General features: G+C 58.5%; 1 protein-coding gene across 9 annotated transcripts; it reads right to left on the reverse strand.

Moving 5' to 3' along the window:
- Positions 1-119: 119 nt before the first annotated feature.
- Positions 120-15,346, reverse strand: TSPEAR (thrombospondin type laminin G domain and EAR repeats). 9 transcript variants are annotated; one of them, XM_009462792.2, is made up of 12 exons: positions 14,352-15,346; positions 11,361-11,581; positions 11,036-11,274; positions 10,823-10,913; positions 10,084-10,240; positions 9,526-9,657; positions 7,726-7,958; positions 4,603-4,789; positions 2,386-2,615; positions 1,912-2,099; positions 1,453-1,554; positions 120-1,154 (listed from the first exon to the last, which is right to left on the reverse strand). In XM_009462792.2, exons 1-12 carry the CDS (start codon positions 14,443-14,445, stop codon positions 1,001-1,003), a joined length of 2,028 nt encoding a protein of 675 aa, XP_009461067.1. In that variant the 5' UTR covers positions 14,446-15,346; the 3' UTR covers positions 120-1,000. The 9 variants fall into 9 exon arrangements, with proteins under 9 accessions (XP_009461067.1, XP_087596970.1, XP_087596967.1 ...); XM_087740844.1 differs by lacking the exon at positions 14,352-15,346 and adding an exon at positions 11,893-14,250; XM_087740841.1 differs by lacking the exon at positions 14,352-15,346 and adding an exon at positions 11,893-14,250 and having other exon boundaries at positions 10,084-10,285.
- Positions 15,347-16,711: the final 1,365 nt, after the last annotated feature.

Consider the following 16,711-nt stretch of genomic DNA (forward strand, 5'->3'; position numbering starts at 1 on the left):
ACGGACATGGCCCCATCTCACTTGGGGATGGCTTGTTGAATAGAGGGAAGCCCCTGCCATGGGCAGAGCAGCTCGGGTACCCGCAGCTTGCATGTGGGATGAAGGCTGGGTGCACACAGTTTATTAGAGCTCTGGTTAAGCACAAGAGTTCCCCAGACAAAGGCAAGGAAAAGAAAAGAGGCCACAGTTTCACCTGGAGTAGTTTGGGGTCTTTCCCATGCCCATGGTAGCTGGATTGGTCCCAATGCACAGCAGGTTTGCTCTGGAGTTGCTAACCTCATGCATATGGGTGCAAGGACTAGCATCGGTCCTTGTACATATCTATGGATTTGTACAATATACACGTCACTTGGCGAGGACGATCAAAACCGGCCACAGTGGAATGGGAGGGTGGGCAGGCACCTGCAGCAGTGGGATGGGGTGGCGAGGCCACTGAAGATGGACACTAAGCTTGGCGTGCAATGTTGAACCAGATGGGTCTTCAGCATTGCAGACCCCAGCGCTGGGCGGTCAGACCCAAGCCCGAAGCCACCTTTTTCCCCAATTTCTCACATGCTGTTTCCTCCCCCACTGCTGCGTATCCGCCCCGGCAGTGCGTGCTCTGCTCAGTCTCTTCCCTGGCTTTGTGTGAGCTCTGGCTGCAACCTGTGGCAGCTCTGGGTCTCTCCTGGCTGGAGACTGCCAAGTGCCGGGGTCCCAGCGAGCCCGGGGAAGCACCTGGGCGCCAGGCACCCTGGGTAGGATGTGGCTCTGGAACGTGGCAGGAGAGCTTGCCCAGAAGAAACAGCACCAAAGCAGGGTCATAGCCCCTTTGCCAGCCCCTGGACAAGGCTGCAGGGAGCCCTGGAGCTCCCCTCCTCCTCCTCCCCCTCCTGCAGAGCACACAACCAGCCAGCTGCAGGGCCGATGCTGCAGCCGTTCCTGGGCTCTGTGGTCCATCTTCACCTTGATGCCCAGCTCGCCCCAATCCTGGCAATGAGCTGAGCGTGTCTCAGCCACCTCAGGTGGTTTTCAGCTTGAGCACCTTTGAAAGTGGCTCCTTGGCACTAGAGTAGAGGAGGTAGGAGCCCTCGGTGGTGTGAAATGCCTCCCAGTCTCTACAGCCAACAGTGGGGAGGTGGTGAGCCGCTACGAAGCCTTCATAGCCTTGCCACCTGCACGGGGAGGGCAGTTAGCTCTTGGTGCACAAGCTGGGCACCTGAAAGGGGGCAGGAAAACTGAGCCGTGGGGCTGGCATCTCCCCCCCGCCACGCTGTGGTTCAGGGCGGGATGTCCCTCACTGGGACTTCTCATTCCTACCCAGAAACCTCTCCAGAAACAGGGAGCAGTCCTATCTGTCCTCCCTGGGCAGATGCACCAGCACCCGCAGAGGTTGCCCCTGTGCTGGGCTCCCGGCAGGGTTGTCCCTGCTGGGAACAACCACCCAACCCTGCCATCCTCCCACAGCAGTACCTGTAGATGATACTGTTAACGGAGAAGGTGAAGCCATCGAAGGAGTTTGCTACCACCAGAAAAGAGTCGTCTCCCACAGAGAAGAACTCCCAGTCCAGGGCACTGGGGATGAAGCAAGCAGAGGGACAGGTGAGGTGGTCCCTCTGTGGCCAGCTGAGGAAGGGGCTGCATGTCTGCAGGGCTGAGCCCACCCCACACCAGTCTCTGCCACCCTGATGATACATAGAAAACCCTGCTCTTCCCAGGCTGTTCCTGAAAGGAAATCTGCCCTTGTTCCCAAATCCAGGGCCTTCTCCTAGCTCCCACGGGGATTTGGTGCCAAGGACCTGTCACCCATTGCCCTCCCCACCAGTCTTGGCCCCTGGCAGCATGCAGCATGCATGATCCCATCAGGAGACTTCCAGGTTGCTCAGGGGAAGGACGTGGTCTGAGGAGCACCCTGACTCTTTGCATAGGTACCTGTAGGTGAGGAGGTCCTGGAATTTGATAAACATCTGGGCAGTGATGTTCAGCTCATAGATGGAGGAGTTAATGGCGTAGAAGTTAGAGGGTGCTGGCATCCCGCTCTCATAGCTGTGGCTGTTTGCAACAGCCAGGAAGACTCTGTCCCCAATACGAAAGACCTCCCAATCAGCAGCACCAAAGGTCTGTGGAGAAGGAAGACACAAAAGAAGCTGGATGTGGACAAGTCTTTGAAAGCCAAGGATGCTGCAAGGTGTAGGGGGACGTGCTGGAGGGGCAGCAGGGAAGTTACCTACTCCTAAAACCCTCCAAAGAAAAAAATAAACCTCGCTCCATCAGTCCCTATGGGAGAATCAGTGGGAAACTATCACTACCTTTCCAGAGGACTGAAGAGCATCTACCTCTGTAATTATTCCCTGGCTTGTCTAAACCCAGAGGGGGCACTGAGTTTGATCAGTGGCCAAGCCTTACCAGGATAGACTGGAAGAGCTGGAAAGAGCCACTGAGCCAGATGTAGATGTGCGAGTAGATCTTAGTGGATGTACCATTGAATGTGTTAGCCACAGCCAGGAAGGAATATGGCCCGATGGTGAAGAACTCCCAGTCATAGGCTCCAGAGGTAGGGATGGTCTGGTTGGTTTCAAACAACCCTGTCCTGGGGTTCCACCTGTATATCACGCTGTCTATGTTGTGGTTATTCCCTGGGGGAGACAGATAGACATGCACTGTGAGGAAAAGGAATACCTGGCTCGAGTAAGAAACAAGACCCAAAAACAGGTTCAGCTATGCAAATATTTGCCAGCAGACTGCAAGATTGTTTGCTAGTGACCTATTGCTCTCCAAGAAGTAGCCAAAGAGACTCTAGAGCCTCCATCCCTACCTAGAGCCTCCATCCCCATCAAACATGCTGGCAGCTTGTTCCTGAGTGTGCAGTGGCAGCTTTGCAGCAGCCCCTGGCAGAGGAGGAATGGGAAGGTGCTGTCTCCCCACACGAGCAGCCCACCAGAGGTACCATGCCAGTGTCCCGGGGCAGCCAAGCTCTGCTGGCTGTCCCACAGGGCAGCCATGTGTAGTGGGGCCAGTCCCAGCTGAGTCCCTAAGCTGCCGACACCACGGGCTGCCGTCACCCTTCGCACACAAGCTTGCACATCTGGGAGGGTGCCACAGCTGGAACAGCACTGCACTGATGTTTTTCAGCGCTCCTTTGCTAAGTCCCCCTGCTCAGCTTCTGAGCGCTGGAGCTGGCCAGGGACCTCCATGTGCCGAACCCCCTGATGGCACAAACTCCAGAAAGAGCGAGGGAAATGCCACAGCCCGCAGCCTGCCCCACACTGAGCACTTGGGCTGAGCCCACCAGCACCAAAGCACATACTCCATCCAGCTCCTGGGCTCTAGTCAAGCATCTTGACGTCATGTCCATATGGGACACAGCTGGCTTTAAAGCTAAAAACCTTTCTGCACCTTCAGCCTGGCACATCCCCTCCAGCCAGAGCCATTCTTCATCAGGACGGGGCAGGGGGGGGAGCACCACCAGCTCCTTTCCACCCTGCGCTAAGCATTGCTGTACTTGGCTTGGCCCTGCTGGTGTTTCTGGTGGCTGAGCAGCAGCAGAACCATGAGTTAATGGGTTTACGGGCAATCCTCATTGCAACGGAAGAGACTTTGGCAAGAATGGATGCAGGGAGAATAGGGTGTGTGGGAAATGGCCACACGGGTAAGTGGCAGCTCCTCTGGGACTGATCCTCTACCACCCACTAAGGGGAACATTCCCAGTTTGGCTTGGTCATGATGGTCTTAACCCTTGCATGGCTGCTAAAGGGACCTTTCTGCTGCCACTGCCATGGGAGTAGGTCTCATCTAAACTGCCGTGGTGGGATCCAACAGGTGACATCTGGAGTTTCTAGCCCAGCTCACAGGCAGCTGGTTCCCAAGCAACCTGCCACCAGCTTTGAGCCTGGTGCCAGAGGAGCCGATGCCCCAGGGGCCAGCCCTGACGGCAGGGAAGGAGCCCACTGGCCTGGTGTCCAAACCTGGCTGGGAGCATCCAGGAGAGACAGGGCTGTGGTATCGACCCATTAATCTCCTGTGCTGAGGGGTGCATGCCCCAACCCAGAACAACTCATGGCCTGTGAGGGGAACAAGGCTGGATCACGTCTACAGGGTGCCCAGGGAGGGAGGGATGTCAGCAGGCTCTTACTCGGCTTCCCTTGGTTTTCCTGTGTGCCCACAAGGCCAAAGCTTTGGCTTCTCAAAAGGCTCAGCCCCTGCAAACCCATGCAGCTGCCCTCACCACCCCACCATGTTATGTTGTATTGGGGAAACAAATGAAAAGAAGCAGAGAGATTCAGCAAAGACACCATCCCCACTCCTGTCCTTGTCCTCCACAGTCAAAAACCTAGAGGGGAACCATGTCAGCCACTTTCCTGAGTGCTTTTCTCTCCTAAAATGAGAGGGTCTGCAAGGGTTCGGGCTTCCTGAGGGACACCGCGCTCTGAACTGCGTGCACTGACTCCCCAGCTTTGCCCTGCGCGCTGGCAGAGGATGCTCAGGGAGCTGCAGTGTTTCCACGGCAACGGGAGGATGCTCTCAAGCAGGGTGCCTGCGGTGGGGTGCCATGGTCCCCGGCATCACCCCAGGGCTGTCTGATCCGCCTGAGCCGGGCTGGTAGGGAATATAAGGGCTGGATACCTTCTCTGTGGTTGACCACTGCGAGGAAAGCCTCCCCCTCAATGACAAATGCCTCCCAGTCCCTAGCGCTGTGCGTGGTGATCCTCTGGTATGTGATGAATTTCTTTTTCCTGCGACTCCACTTGTATATTACAGAGAACTCCTGACCGCTGTCATTCTGCTCAAAATTAGCCACTGCGAGGAAGATCTGAAAAATAACAAGCAAGGACATCTTGGTTTTCTCCTCTCAAAGAAGCATGGACAAGCACGGGCAGGGTGAAGATGGGACAAGTGAGGGCAGGCGTCCATGGGATGTGGGGCCGGTGTGGGGCATGGCAACCCTGGCTGGCAGGGGTCCCCAAGCAGCCCCCAAGCAGCACAACACACCCGAAGCAGGGACGGGGACCCGGTGGCTCGTGGGCGTCTTTGTGCACGGCAGCAGCAGCGCCCACTGCCCACAGAGCCAGGGCAGTGATGAGACTCACAGACACAGCCTCGGAGGAAGCGGAGGGAGAGCCATGCCACGGCTGCTCGCGCCTCACCAGCCCTGGGGACGGGGAGCACGGCTGTGCTGGAAAAACAGGCTGGGGAGGGAGGGGGGCCCAAGCTACCAAACCTTCCCCGTAAGGAAAGGTTGTTCAGAAGAAAAATCGCAGATATAACAATAATGATGATAATGATTCCCTGAGACAAAACATTTTCCTGACCAAGAAAACCCCCCTGCAAGGGTTGGGGACAAGTGTGCAGCAGCAGAGATGACCTTGTGCAGGGCTGGGAGCGTCTCCAGGCTCACAGGAGCACGCGGTGTGGCTTGCCAGCTCCACCACTCGTGTGTTTTGTATGGAGCAGCAGAGGTTATGGCCCAGTTTGGGCCACAAAGCAGCACAGGGACACAGCCCACAAGCAGAAAACAGTCAGTGGGGGTGGTCTTCTGCCTCCTGCCCAGGACAGGACCCTGCCAGCACCAGCCTGGGGCTTTGTCCAGCCGAGGCTCAGCCAGCCCCAAGGATGGAGACTTCTCCCCCTCAGCGGCAGCCTGTGGTGGGTCCACACATCCCTCCAGCAAAGGTGCATCCCCAGTGTTGGGCAGCTTTCCCTGTGAGCCCCAGTCCAAGGAGTCCCTTCAGCCATCTCCAGAAACACAGCTTCAGAGGGAAGAGAAAGGCCTGGATCCAACCCCTCAACTCAGGAGCCCGCAGTCCCTTGCTCTCCATTGACAGGAGCCACCAGGACACCCCAACGCTGCTGTCTGGAGCTCTTCACCCCATCCCAGTAGAGCATCAGCAGGTCCTGGTGCAGTAATGAGGTGCTGACACCTACAGACGTGCATCCCACCTGCAGTGTGTGAGAGGAACCTGGGCTAACTGGAGAGATCTGTACTGCTGCTGGTGCAACACTGATCTGGTCATCATCTCCACACAGAAATGCGCCAAGCAGGCGCAGTTGCACGCAGGGTGCCTGCCTCTGTCCCCAGCCGTTCTGGAGCACCAAGGCTAGCCCCAACTAGAAAACCTGCCCCAAGGTGTGCAGGAGAGGCCGCCCTGCCTAGGAAGCCTGAGTAAGTTTTTCTCAATGAAGACCCGAAGGCAAACCCAGAGCATATGAGCCTTGGTGAGCACCAACATGGGTGCTTTGCTGTGCGGGAACCACAGGGACTTCGGACGCCTCAGCCTGGTGGTCTTCTCTGCCCCCACAGCCATCGCTGCAAGGGGGTGTTGTGGGTCCAGACTAACACTGGGGAGTCTCAAGGTGGTTCCCATCAGCAGATAAACCCAGCCAAGGATGCTCCTGTCTCCTGCTTGTGAGGGTGCAGCTGGAGCTTTGCAGAGCAGGTGCTGCACTGGGGATGGCAGGCATGTTCTGAGCCCAAAGTCAGCTTTGCAACACAGCTGCATTCTCAGGGCCTGACCAGGTTTTCTGCAGAACTCCACAGTCAGGCAGGTAACGGGGGACGTGGCCCATTTCTATCCAAACAGCAGGGCTGCTGGTGCCACCAAGCCTGGAGGCAGGACTTCTGCCCATCCCTCTGTACCTTGGAGCATGTGGCTCGCGATGCAGCCACCCTGCACGCCGTCTGGTGACAAAGACAGAACGGGTCATGCCAGAGGGGGAACGATCCCAGTTCCCCTGGGAGCTCTGCACAGAGCTGTCTCCCAGCAGATGTTTGTTTGGCTTGCCCAGGGCTCCTCGCAAAGTGGAGCTCCCCAGGGAGAGGAACCAGGCAGATACTCTGCAGAAGTCCCATGGCAGATTGCCTAGGAGAGGAGAGATGGCTCCAAAGTCCTGGAATGATTTAAAAGCAAGAGGGCTTAAAAATGCAGAAGGTTGGACTCAGTGGGTCTCGGGAGGGAGCCATGGGCTCTGATGGCTCTCTAAGACTGTGGCAGATCTCTGAGACCAGAGCGGGACCTTATGCATGGCAGGACACCTGCCACAGTCAGAGCTCAGAGAAGGCTTTGCTCTCTGTGCTCCCATGTCAGGAGCTGTGTGTCCCCGAGAGCAATGCCACAGCCACCGCCTGGGGTGACCCCTGCCTCGCTTCACAGTGTCAGATGGGAACCGCAGCAAAACCCGCTTCCTAGGGGGGTCAGCCTTTGTGCCAGGGTGGAGGTTGCAATATGAGCACACCCAGACCAGGCTGGACCGCAGCTCTGCACGATGCACATCCACACGTGAAGGACATTTTGACACCAGCACTCACTACATCTGAGGCAGGGACAGGCAGAGCCTGCTAGAAATTAACCCCAGCACATGGGAGGATCCAGCTCCAACAGCTGGCTTTGGAGGCTGACTTTGCAGACACCCTGGAGATCCCTGGGGAAGAGATCTGAGTGCTCCCAACACTCAATTACCTACGCTGTGAGCATCAGTTGCGGAAAATGGCCTGGGCGGATGTACTGGTGTCTTGGCAAAAATAGTAAAACACAGAGGGTAGTGCACAGATCAGCTGACAGTCCCTAGGACAGACCCTTACTGGCTGAATACATGTAACTATGTGACCCCATCAAAAACAGAAGAGAGAAAGATTCACCCCCTAAACCATGCCAGAGACTCAGGGCTTCAGAGGAGAAGCCAGTGTTGGGAAATTGCAGTTTAATATACTGAAATATGAAGGCACTGAAATAACCTTCCAGGCAGACTTACCTTCTTTCCTATGGTGAAATACTTCCAGGACTGAGCTTGGTAGGTGGGGATGTTCTGGTAGGGCACAAACTTCCCATCAGTCCACTTATAGATGGCTGATCCCGGGGGGGTGTACCGGTTGGCAGTGGCTGCGAACAGTCCCACCTTTGGGATGGTGAAGACCTCAACTCCCATCGTCTCAGAGTTGGTCACCAGGTTCTGGTACTCCTCCACATAGTCCAGCCTTTGTTTGACTAGGAGACCACAAAAAAAGAGGGGTGAGGTTAAAACGAGACTACTCTGCCTGGAGAGGTGCCCCACATTGCATAGCAGAGCTGGCTCAGTGGTGCTTGCTGCTGTATGGAGCTTTATGGGGGAAAAATGAAGGTTGTGGTGTTGCTGGTAGTGAAGGGCCAAAACCCGAGGGGGTGGTAAAAGGCCTGACTCCATCTCGTTGGGCAGCAAATCCAGTCCCATCCACCCCTGCTCTTCTCCGGCAGAGGGCAGGGCTGCAAAATGCTCTGACGGGCAGTCTCCTCTGGGAGGGGGGGGAAGAATGACATGACATGGAATTTGATTGCTTCTAATGAAGTGGGTTGATTTATTTATCCTAAAGAGAATGAAGAGGAGAGAAGGAGACCTACAGCGAAAGGGCCTGGGCTGCTGAGACCAGCCGGGTTAACCCGTACCCACCTGCAGCAGCCCTGCACCAGATGTTTTCTCTGGCTGGAGTCAGCATGAGCTCTGGAAGAAGCTAGAGAAGACTTAGACAGAATTAATGCCAGAAATTAGAACAGAAGGGCTAAGACTGGTCCCAATGGCAAATGGGTGGGCACTGGAAGGGACAAATGGCAGGAGAAGGGCTACAAGAAGGACTAGTGTTCGTGGCACCAAGGGGCACAGGTCAGCAAGATCCCAGCATGAGGTCTCCTTGGGAAAACAAGGAGATGGTGCCAATCCTCATGTCTTCCAGAGGCAGGGAAGGATGAGGAGTCCAGCCACTGCCAGCTCCTGTGGGGAGCAAATGGCTCATCCAAACACACCACATGGGCACCAGCATAAGAAAAGCCCCAGGAGAGGTGGGAAGGACGGCTTGGTTGTGGGCATGCCTCATCCTCCATGTTCTCACCAGGGATCCTGGGCAGACTGCCTGGAGCGAGCGGGAGAGTGCCAGTGGACGACATCCATTTCATTATTGAATAACATCCATCCCTTCAGGCTCTGGTTGCTTTGCCAGTTTGTTGCTCCAATGTTGCCCCACTATTTTCTGCACAAAGGCCACCAGAGCTGGGACGACATGGGAACCTGCCTCTGCCACCCTCCCATCGCTCCCTCGGGTATCTCTGGCAGCTGATGAGCCTTTCTGCTCCTTCTTGTCCACCTCGCAAGCGCTTTGGCACTGGGAGCACCTGCGCCGTTGGGATCCCGCACAGGGAGCATGCCAGCACCCCAGGCATGGCTCTCCTTGGGGTGAGCTGTTCCGCTCAGACAGACCAGGAGCTTGTGCCTAACCAGAGAAGCCCCAGGAGGGACAGACAACATGGATAAGGTGGATGGACAACAAAGGCACTGTGTGAATGATCAGGGAGCTGGCTCACAGGGGTGCTTGAATCCAGAGTTGCACTGGAAATGTCGATGTGGGCACCAAGAACAAAGCAAAGCCCAGCCAAGCAGAGAAGAGGCAGGGGGACACCCCAGACCCCTCATTCCAGTGTTGCCTGACTTGGTTCTCACTCCAGAGTGCTGTCAGGGGCAAATGTCTGTTCCTCCTCTGCTGCAAGATCTTCCCTCCATCCCCGAGAGCACATTGCACACCAGTACCTTCCAGCATGGAAATCCAGGCGCTGCCATTGCAGAGGTACAGCCCTCGCTGGGAGGCGTTGAACCAGAACTGCGCCTTCTCCTGCTTGGTGCAGGGTGGACGGGACCCCAGGGTCACCTTCGTGTCGGTCTCTGGGCACGGAAAGGAGCAAGGCAGGTGCCTCTTAGCGCACATGACGGAGTAGCAGTGAGTCTCATCCCCGTGCACACAGGGAGGGCTGGATGTCCCGGTCCAATCCTGATGACGGGCACCAGGGTATGGGGGAAACGGCATCCTGGCACCGAGCTGGGAAGCCACCAGCTGAGAAAACCCTGGGGGCTAGCACCCGTGGGGCTACTGGCATGAGCCCAGTGCTGCCAAGGGACCCAGGCAGAGGCACCCTGGCTCTCCTGGGGGTTTTGGACAGGGATCCCACCCCACACACGCTGAGAAACAAAGGGTGCTGGGGACACCCTCTTCCCCTCTGCTCCTGCTCTGTGCCCAGCCCCATGCAAAAAGCCTTCCTCAACAAACACAGAAGGCAGCCAACTGAGCCTGTGCTGTGGGGAGTTACTAACCGTAGGGGTATTTTAGCACCTCGTTGCTCGCTGGCTTCACAGGGAGATCTTGGAGGACAGCAGGGACAGAGAGTGTCGCTACTTTAAAGTTCATGGTGGTGCATATCCGAGGGGTGGCATCGGCTCCTGGCAGCAGGACAAGCTGTCTCAGCAAGCCCTGGGAAAGCAGGAGCAGTAGGATGGAGAGCAAGTCCAGCAAGACCTGGAAATTGCAGGTGATTCATGGTCTGCATTTCCCTCCCAACTCTTGTTCATTGCCCTCCCTCCCAGTCTATGGAAGCCTCCACGGGATTCACACACATTTATCAGATCCTCGTTACATGCCCAGCCTGCCAAAATCTCCATCCCGGGCAATTTAACAGCTGGAGCATTGGGAGCATTGGCAAAGGGCCCATTAGCTGCAGATGGCTTTCACTGCCTCCGCTTTTCACTACTGGTCAGGATCAGGCACTGCCCTAACTTTTATATCAACAAGACTGTGCCATCAACTGTCTTTCTGCCACAGCACCGCTGACATCCTCTTAAAAACACATTTGTCCCACAAAGTGCCAGTTGCAGCACTGCCCCTTGCAAGCCCACAGACGGATGTGGATGAGTCCAGCAGCAGGACCCATGGCCACTTCTGCTGCCTGCACCATGGCCCAAGCCCTGCCAGCGTAGGGGGCTGAGAGGGGGCTGCAGGTCGCTCCACGGCCAGCCACGAGCACCCCTGAGCAGTCCCACACCGTGGGACACCTACCGTGAACAGGCCTTTTCTTCTCCTCCTGTTGCCCAGGTAGAAGCTGGCTCTCTTCACCGACAGAGAGGCTGGAAATGGCGTCTCCACCACCCTGCAGATGGACAGAGAAGAGGCAGGAGTTGGAGGAGATGCTTGTGGAGGAGCGTCACCCTTCCAGGGAACTGGCGCCTCTGTGCAGCCCTCCTGAGTGCCACACCACCGCCCCCAACCTACACGTCCTTGGGGATGCTGCAGTCTACCGTCAAGGAGAAGGACTGGCCGGAGACGGCCAGGACGAGCGTGTGCCACTGGTTGTCAGAGAGGGAGACGTTGGGGAAGGTGACGCGGGTCTGCCAGCCGCCGGTGTGCTCTTGGCTCCAGAAGAGGAAGTGGAGCTTGTCGGGGGCATAGCGCAGCCCCACCAGCACGCTGGGGCTCTCCTCTGCCATCAGCGTGAAGACATACTCGTTTCTCTGCAGGAGGGCACGGACTCCAATCTGCATGCCGCAAGCTGCACGGCCAGGCTGTGCCCGCTCCATGCCCGGCCGGCAGCACTTACCTTGGCGGGGACGCTGAGGACCCTCAGCGTGACAATGATGGAGAACTCCTCAGGGAAGCGGTCGCAGTGGATGAAGAGCCGGGAGGCAGGGAAGCCCAGGGCACGGGGCCGCGAGGCGGCGAGCTGGAAGCCGCGCACCCCCTGCACTTGAAACACCCTCATGCCACGGGCCAGCCTGTCGGCGGGGACCACCTCCGAGAGGATGTCCAGTGGGCGCAGGTCTGTGCCGAGAGATAGCAGAGCACGTCATGGCGGTGGTAGCCATCCCACCCTGTCCTGCTGTGGGATGGGGTCCCCGCCTCGCTGTGGGGTGCTCTGCTGCCTGGCTTGCTCAAGGCAACCAGCCCATCTCCAGTGCTGGCCGGAGTGCTCCACGGCAGCAGGGGGGCCCAGCGTGCCCCAGTAGCCTGCTGTCCTCTGCCTGGGTTCTGTGCCGATCCCCTGCTTCAGGGACACAGGGAAGGTTTGCCCTCCAGGCACCAAAGCTGACATCTCCATCCCCACAGTAGGAATACCAAGTGTGCAGGCTCACCTGTCCCAATGATGCAGCTCCAAATGCTGACCGGGGACCAGGACCTGCTGGCCAAGCAGCCGCAGGCTGCCACCAGCTTCCTCGGGATCCACTGGCACCAGCAACCGCAACCAGAGACAGGTGGGCAGACAGGGGTCCGGCGCCCGCAGGCTCGCTCTCAGGGTGGCCACCCATCCCCGTCCCCAGGGCGGTGGGCCACGGTGCTCCCTGCTCCAGTCCTGGTCCAGGCTCTCCCAACCCAGCCCTAATTGCACACATGCACATACTCCCCTGGCAGGCACCAAAATTGCTCATTAAATAATTATCCTCTCCCCAGAGGAGAAAACAACATGCTCAGCCCCAGGGCATTGCCCAGGTGAACAGCACTGCGCACTGGCACTGCAAAGCCATCCCCGTGTAACAGTGCCCCTGACGCTGTTGGTCCAATGTCTCGGCAAGCCCTGTGCCAGCAGTTGCGGGAAGGGCTGTACCTGTGGTGGGTGCTTCTCTGACCTTCCTTGCCATGGCACCCTCACCGCTTTTATTTTTGAATGCTTCCCTGGCAGGATTGTGGCGTCTGTAGCAAAGGGCAGAGGCACTTGGTGATGATGCGCAGAGGATGAAGCAGCACTTGGCTAGACTAAAAAATCCCTCGCTCTGTCCCATCCCCAGTGAGATCAGGCTTTTAGTTCCTATTTGTACTAATAAACCTCGGCTGCTGTGGCACAGCGGGAGAGCTAGGAGGGAGGGAGCTGTGAGCAAGGCTGGACTGGCATGTGTCTGAATCCAAACCAGCTGGAGAGGGGAAGTGTTTCCCCCTGGGCACCCCCAGCCAGCCTAAACCCAGATGGACAGAGCAAAGAGGAATCTGCTCATGTGGCTCCATCCAGCCCGGAGCAGGGAGACCGGCGAGATCCTTCCCATGCTGCCACCTCTGCATCGCCCCTGCCCACCCCTCTGCTGGTTTAAGCTGCTCCTAAAGCAAAGCCTTGGTGGGGGAAGTTTAACTGAAATGACTTATTTCAGAAATGCACGACTTGGGGAATGACCAGTTCCTGTTTTTCTCAGCAAAAAGCACAAGCTGAAGTCAGGTTTGTATTTGCAGAGGGGTTTAGAAGCCGACTGCCCCGAGGGCAGCTGGGATGAGCCAGGGCACAGCTCAGCTGGGGCCGGAGGCTGTGCCCGAGGCTGTGGGCCAGGAAGGGACCAAGTCCTAAAACCAAAACCAGATCCCTACACCCGAAGATGTGCATGCCAATTTGCCTCCCACATCAGTCGCCGCTAACAATCAGAGCGGAGCCAGTGGTTAATGGCTGGGAGAGCAGCCGGGCTGTTTCAGCCCAGGTCGGGCAGCACACATGCCCGGCAGTGGCCTGCTCAGCAGGGTGGCTGCCCGCAGCTGGACGGCATCAGGGCTGCGCCGGGAGCTGGGGCCAGGCGCTGGCGGGAAGAACATGGGGGCAGTTAAATGTGCTGATGCTGGGGCCTCGACACCACCAGGACCTGTCCAGCCGAGGCTGCTTGGGGACAGCGGGGACATCCCCAGAGAGACTGGAGGACCTGGAGGAGGAGATGGTGGGCAGAAACTCTCCAATCTCTCCCAGCTTTCCTTCTCACTGCCAGACAGGCTGTAATAAAATGTAAATACAGGCGCCATCAAACCGAGACAAGTCCCAAACACATGGAGCCTGGGCCCAAGCAGCCCCTAAAACTGGGCTGAAGTTTCCCTGCCCATGCAGGGACCATGTGGCACGGGGACAGGAAGGCAGAGCCAGGGGACGGGGACCCTCTTTCGCTCAGGCTGCTCTCGGCACTTCCCTGTGGGAAATGCTGTCGGAGCTGCCAGCTCCTTGGCTGGGGGCAGCGGGACGGAAACTTTCCGGGAGGCTTTGCCGGTGGGAGGGCGTGGGTTGTGCCTGGCAGAGCACAGGGAGGCCTGGAGATTCTGGGGCTGGAGGGACTTTCCAGGGGGACTTCATGGCTCTCCTCTACTTCTCCTTCCAGCCCTTCCCCTCCCCACACGTTGGTCCCCAGGGTCAGCAGACCTTGGGACAATGTTCGTGCCGCAGGGATGGGCACACAGCTCTCCCCACGGTACCGACAAGGGCTGGTTGCTCCCCGGTCCTGTGCCATGCCAGGGGCTGCAGGCACAGGGATGACCCCACTACCCGCTGCCCATGGGTGCAGGTGGGGTGCTGGCAGCTGCAGCACCCGAGGCATCACGCCATGCTGTCACCCCGACACTCGGTCCACTGGCACCCAGGCACCGAAACCCTGGGTCTGGGCTGCCAGGGAGAGGCTGCCCCATGCAAGGCACCCTGCAGCGGCCACGTGCCCCCCCAGAACAGAGCACGCTTTCTGGGGTCTGCCCTGGCAGCACGGGAAACATCACACGGGTCCCAGCACGTTTCCCAGCATGGCCAACACCTGTCTTGACACCTCCCTCCTGGCGCAGCCCACCCGCCAGGCCTTGCTCCTACCTGTGCAGTGCTGCCAGGTCCTGCCCCCCCGGACGAAGCCCCTGCTGGTGGCCCAGTGGAGGAGGATGACCCAGAGCAGCAGTGGAGCCGACATCGGGGGGCTGGCCTCAGGGAGTCCATCCACTGGGACCCCCCTGCTGTCCACTCCTCTGCACTTGGGCAGGCGCCGCTTGGCTCAGCCCCCCTGGGGGCTCTTGCATAGTCTGCCAGTGCGACCACCCGGAGCACCCTGCCGTGGGTCTGTCCTCCTCTGGGACGTGCCACGCCGAGCTGCTTCTGGGGTGCTAAGCCCCAGCTCTACCGTCCCCTTGCGTGGGCATCGCCCCCGGGGGCACGGCAGGGGTGGTGGGTGGGGGGCCGGCGGGGGCTCCCCTGGGGCGGCTGCGGAGGCAGTGCCGGCTGCAGCCTGCGCGCAGACATTTAAATGAGGAGTCGGTGGTGGGAGAGGAGGAGTCCCAGCTCCTTGGAGGCTTTTATCTTTTGCCCAACCCTCTGGAAGGCGGCTTTGGGGAGGGATTTTTTAATTTTTTTTTTTCTTTGCTTCCTTTCATTTTTGGTGATTCATTTTTGCAGGGTCACGTGGGAATAGGTGGGAGATTCGCCTCTGCCCAGAGGGACCAAGGTGGGAACCTTCCTACCCCTCAAAGCCTTGGGCTTTTGGCAGCACAATCCCAGCCTGTACTGGGGGGATCCTCTGTCCCCTCAGGTCCACTCCACCCTGACCAAAAAACCCACAGAACCCAGAAGGTGCATATTTCTCCCCCCAAATGGCCTTGGGCAGGGGATGCACAGCCAGTACCCCGGGCAAGGCTCCAGCCCAAAGGCCAGCCACCAGACCCGGCCCTGCTGCGAGGAGGGTGGCAGCGTGCCGCGCGTTGGTTCGGAAACCCTCGAGGTTACACTGTTCAAACGGGAGAGACAGCAGTGGAAAAACTCCCTGCACGCACCAAGCTCCGCTGGGTTTCTGCAGCTGCAAAACAAGTTACTTCCATTCCCCGAACAATTGAAATGAGCTCCCACCCCCCCATCCCCAAAGCCTTCCCGCAAGGCAAGCGCCGGAACAGAAAGCGAATGGCCAGGACGAAACACCAAAAAATTGTGTCGCAAACCGGGGGTTTCGTCAGCAAGGAACAGCCGGACCCGGACCCAGGGATGTGCCTCGCTGCCAGTCTGTCCACACCCCTCGACAGCCTGAAACCCACCATGCCGGGACCAGGAGGGTAAAGCCCATGGGGTACGGGCACGTGGTGGAGCGGAGCACCCTGCACCTCAGTCCCAAATCCTGAGACAAGCTGCTACTGGAGCCCAGAGACACCCGAATGCTGTTGGTGACTCCGTCTCCAAGTCAAACAGCCCAGAGGGCAGCTGCGCACATGCCTGGGGATGCTCTGCACCAAGTAGGGCTGTGCGGAGCTCCCCCTCCCCATAAAGCCACTCTTTGGGCATCCCCCAAATTAGGGCTCTACCGGGATCATGCTTAAGCAGAGCTTAAGCAGAACTTAACCTCTCTCCAGAAAGAGCTGCAGAGGTGAGGCACCCCTGGCTCCCCATCCCTCCTCATCCCTGTGCTGGGGACGGTGCCCAGCGGCACAGCCACCACCCAAACCCGGGGATCCCGAATGGCAGCCACCGGCAGCGACTGCAAGGGATGCAGGAGGTGCAAACCGTCCCATCACGCCTGACAGGCTTGGCCCCTCGTGCTGCTCCCCGGCAGCGCCCGGGCTGGGAGCAGCCATCTCACTGGGACCCCACGCCACGTCTGCTGGCAGGAGGAGTGGGGACTGGCGTCCCGGGCCCGTCCGGCAGAGAGGTCGGTGTGTTGGAAGGGAGGCTGGCACGGAGCGGAGCGCGGCTGCTGGCAGGGCCCTGCCTCCCGGCAGGTTGGCACAGGGTAAGGCGGCACAAATGAGAATCAGAGCCATCACATTTCCCAGGGCTGCACACATGTGTCAAGTTAAGCGTGGCTTTGGGAGCTGGCAGCGCCGCCCCATCACCCTAAGTGGGGGACTCACACAAGCGGATGGATTTTGGGAAGTCTCCTGCCGACACCAGCCCTGGCTCTGCGAGGGTCCGGGCAGCCCATGCGGCTCCTCCCAGGGAGGGAGAAAAAGTCCTACTGGGGACCCCAGAGCGGCTGGTTTTTCCAAAGGGGATGCAGTCGCTTTTGAGCGCTTCCTCGGCCAAAAAGCCAGTCGGTGGGTATATCTCCAGACCCAAGGACAGAGCCGTGGGTGTCCCCTCCAGAAGCAGGGGGATCCAGGGACTTCCAGGCAGGCAGCTGAGGAACCAAAGCCCTTGTCGATGAGCACAAAGGATGCACCAGGCAGTACTTAGCCCAGCACCATGGGCTCAGGCTGCTT

The sequence above is a fragment of the Nipponia nippon genome, unplaced genomic scaffold (genome assembly GCF_047370975.1).
Source record: "Nipponia nippon isolate SJK-2023a ecotype South Korea unplaced genomic scaffold, ASM4737097v1 scaffold_7, whole genome shotgun sequence".
Classification (NCBI taxonomy): domain Eukaryota; kingdom Metazoa; phylum Chordata; class Aves; order Pelecaniformes; family Threskiornithidae; genus Nipponia; species Nipponia nippon.

Excerpts from the sequence above, each read along its gene's own strand:
- TSPEAR (XM_009462792.2), bottom strand. The coding sequence starts at position 14,445 with ATGTCGGCTCCACTGCTGCTCTGGGTCATCCTCCTCCACTGGGCCACC. Across the intron at positions 1,555-1,911 it reads CAGGACCTCCTCACCTACAG|TGCCCTGGACTGGGAGTTCT; the intron begins GTACCTATGCAA and ends CTTCATCCCCAG. Across the intron at positions 1,155-1,452 it reads GTTAACAGTATCATCTACAG|GTGGCAAGGCTATGAAGGCT; the intron begins GTACTGCTGTGG and ends CTCCCCGTGCAG.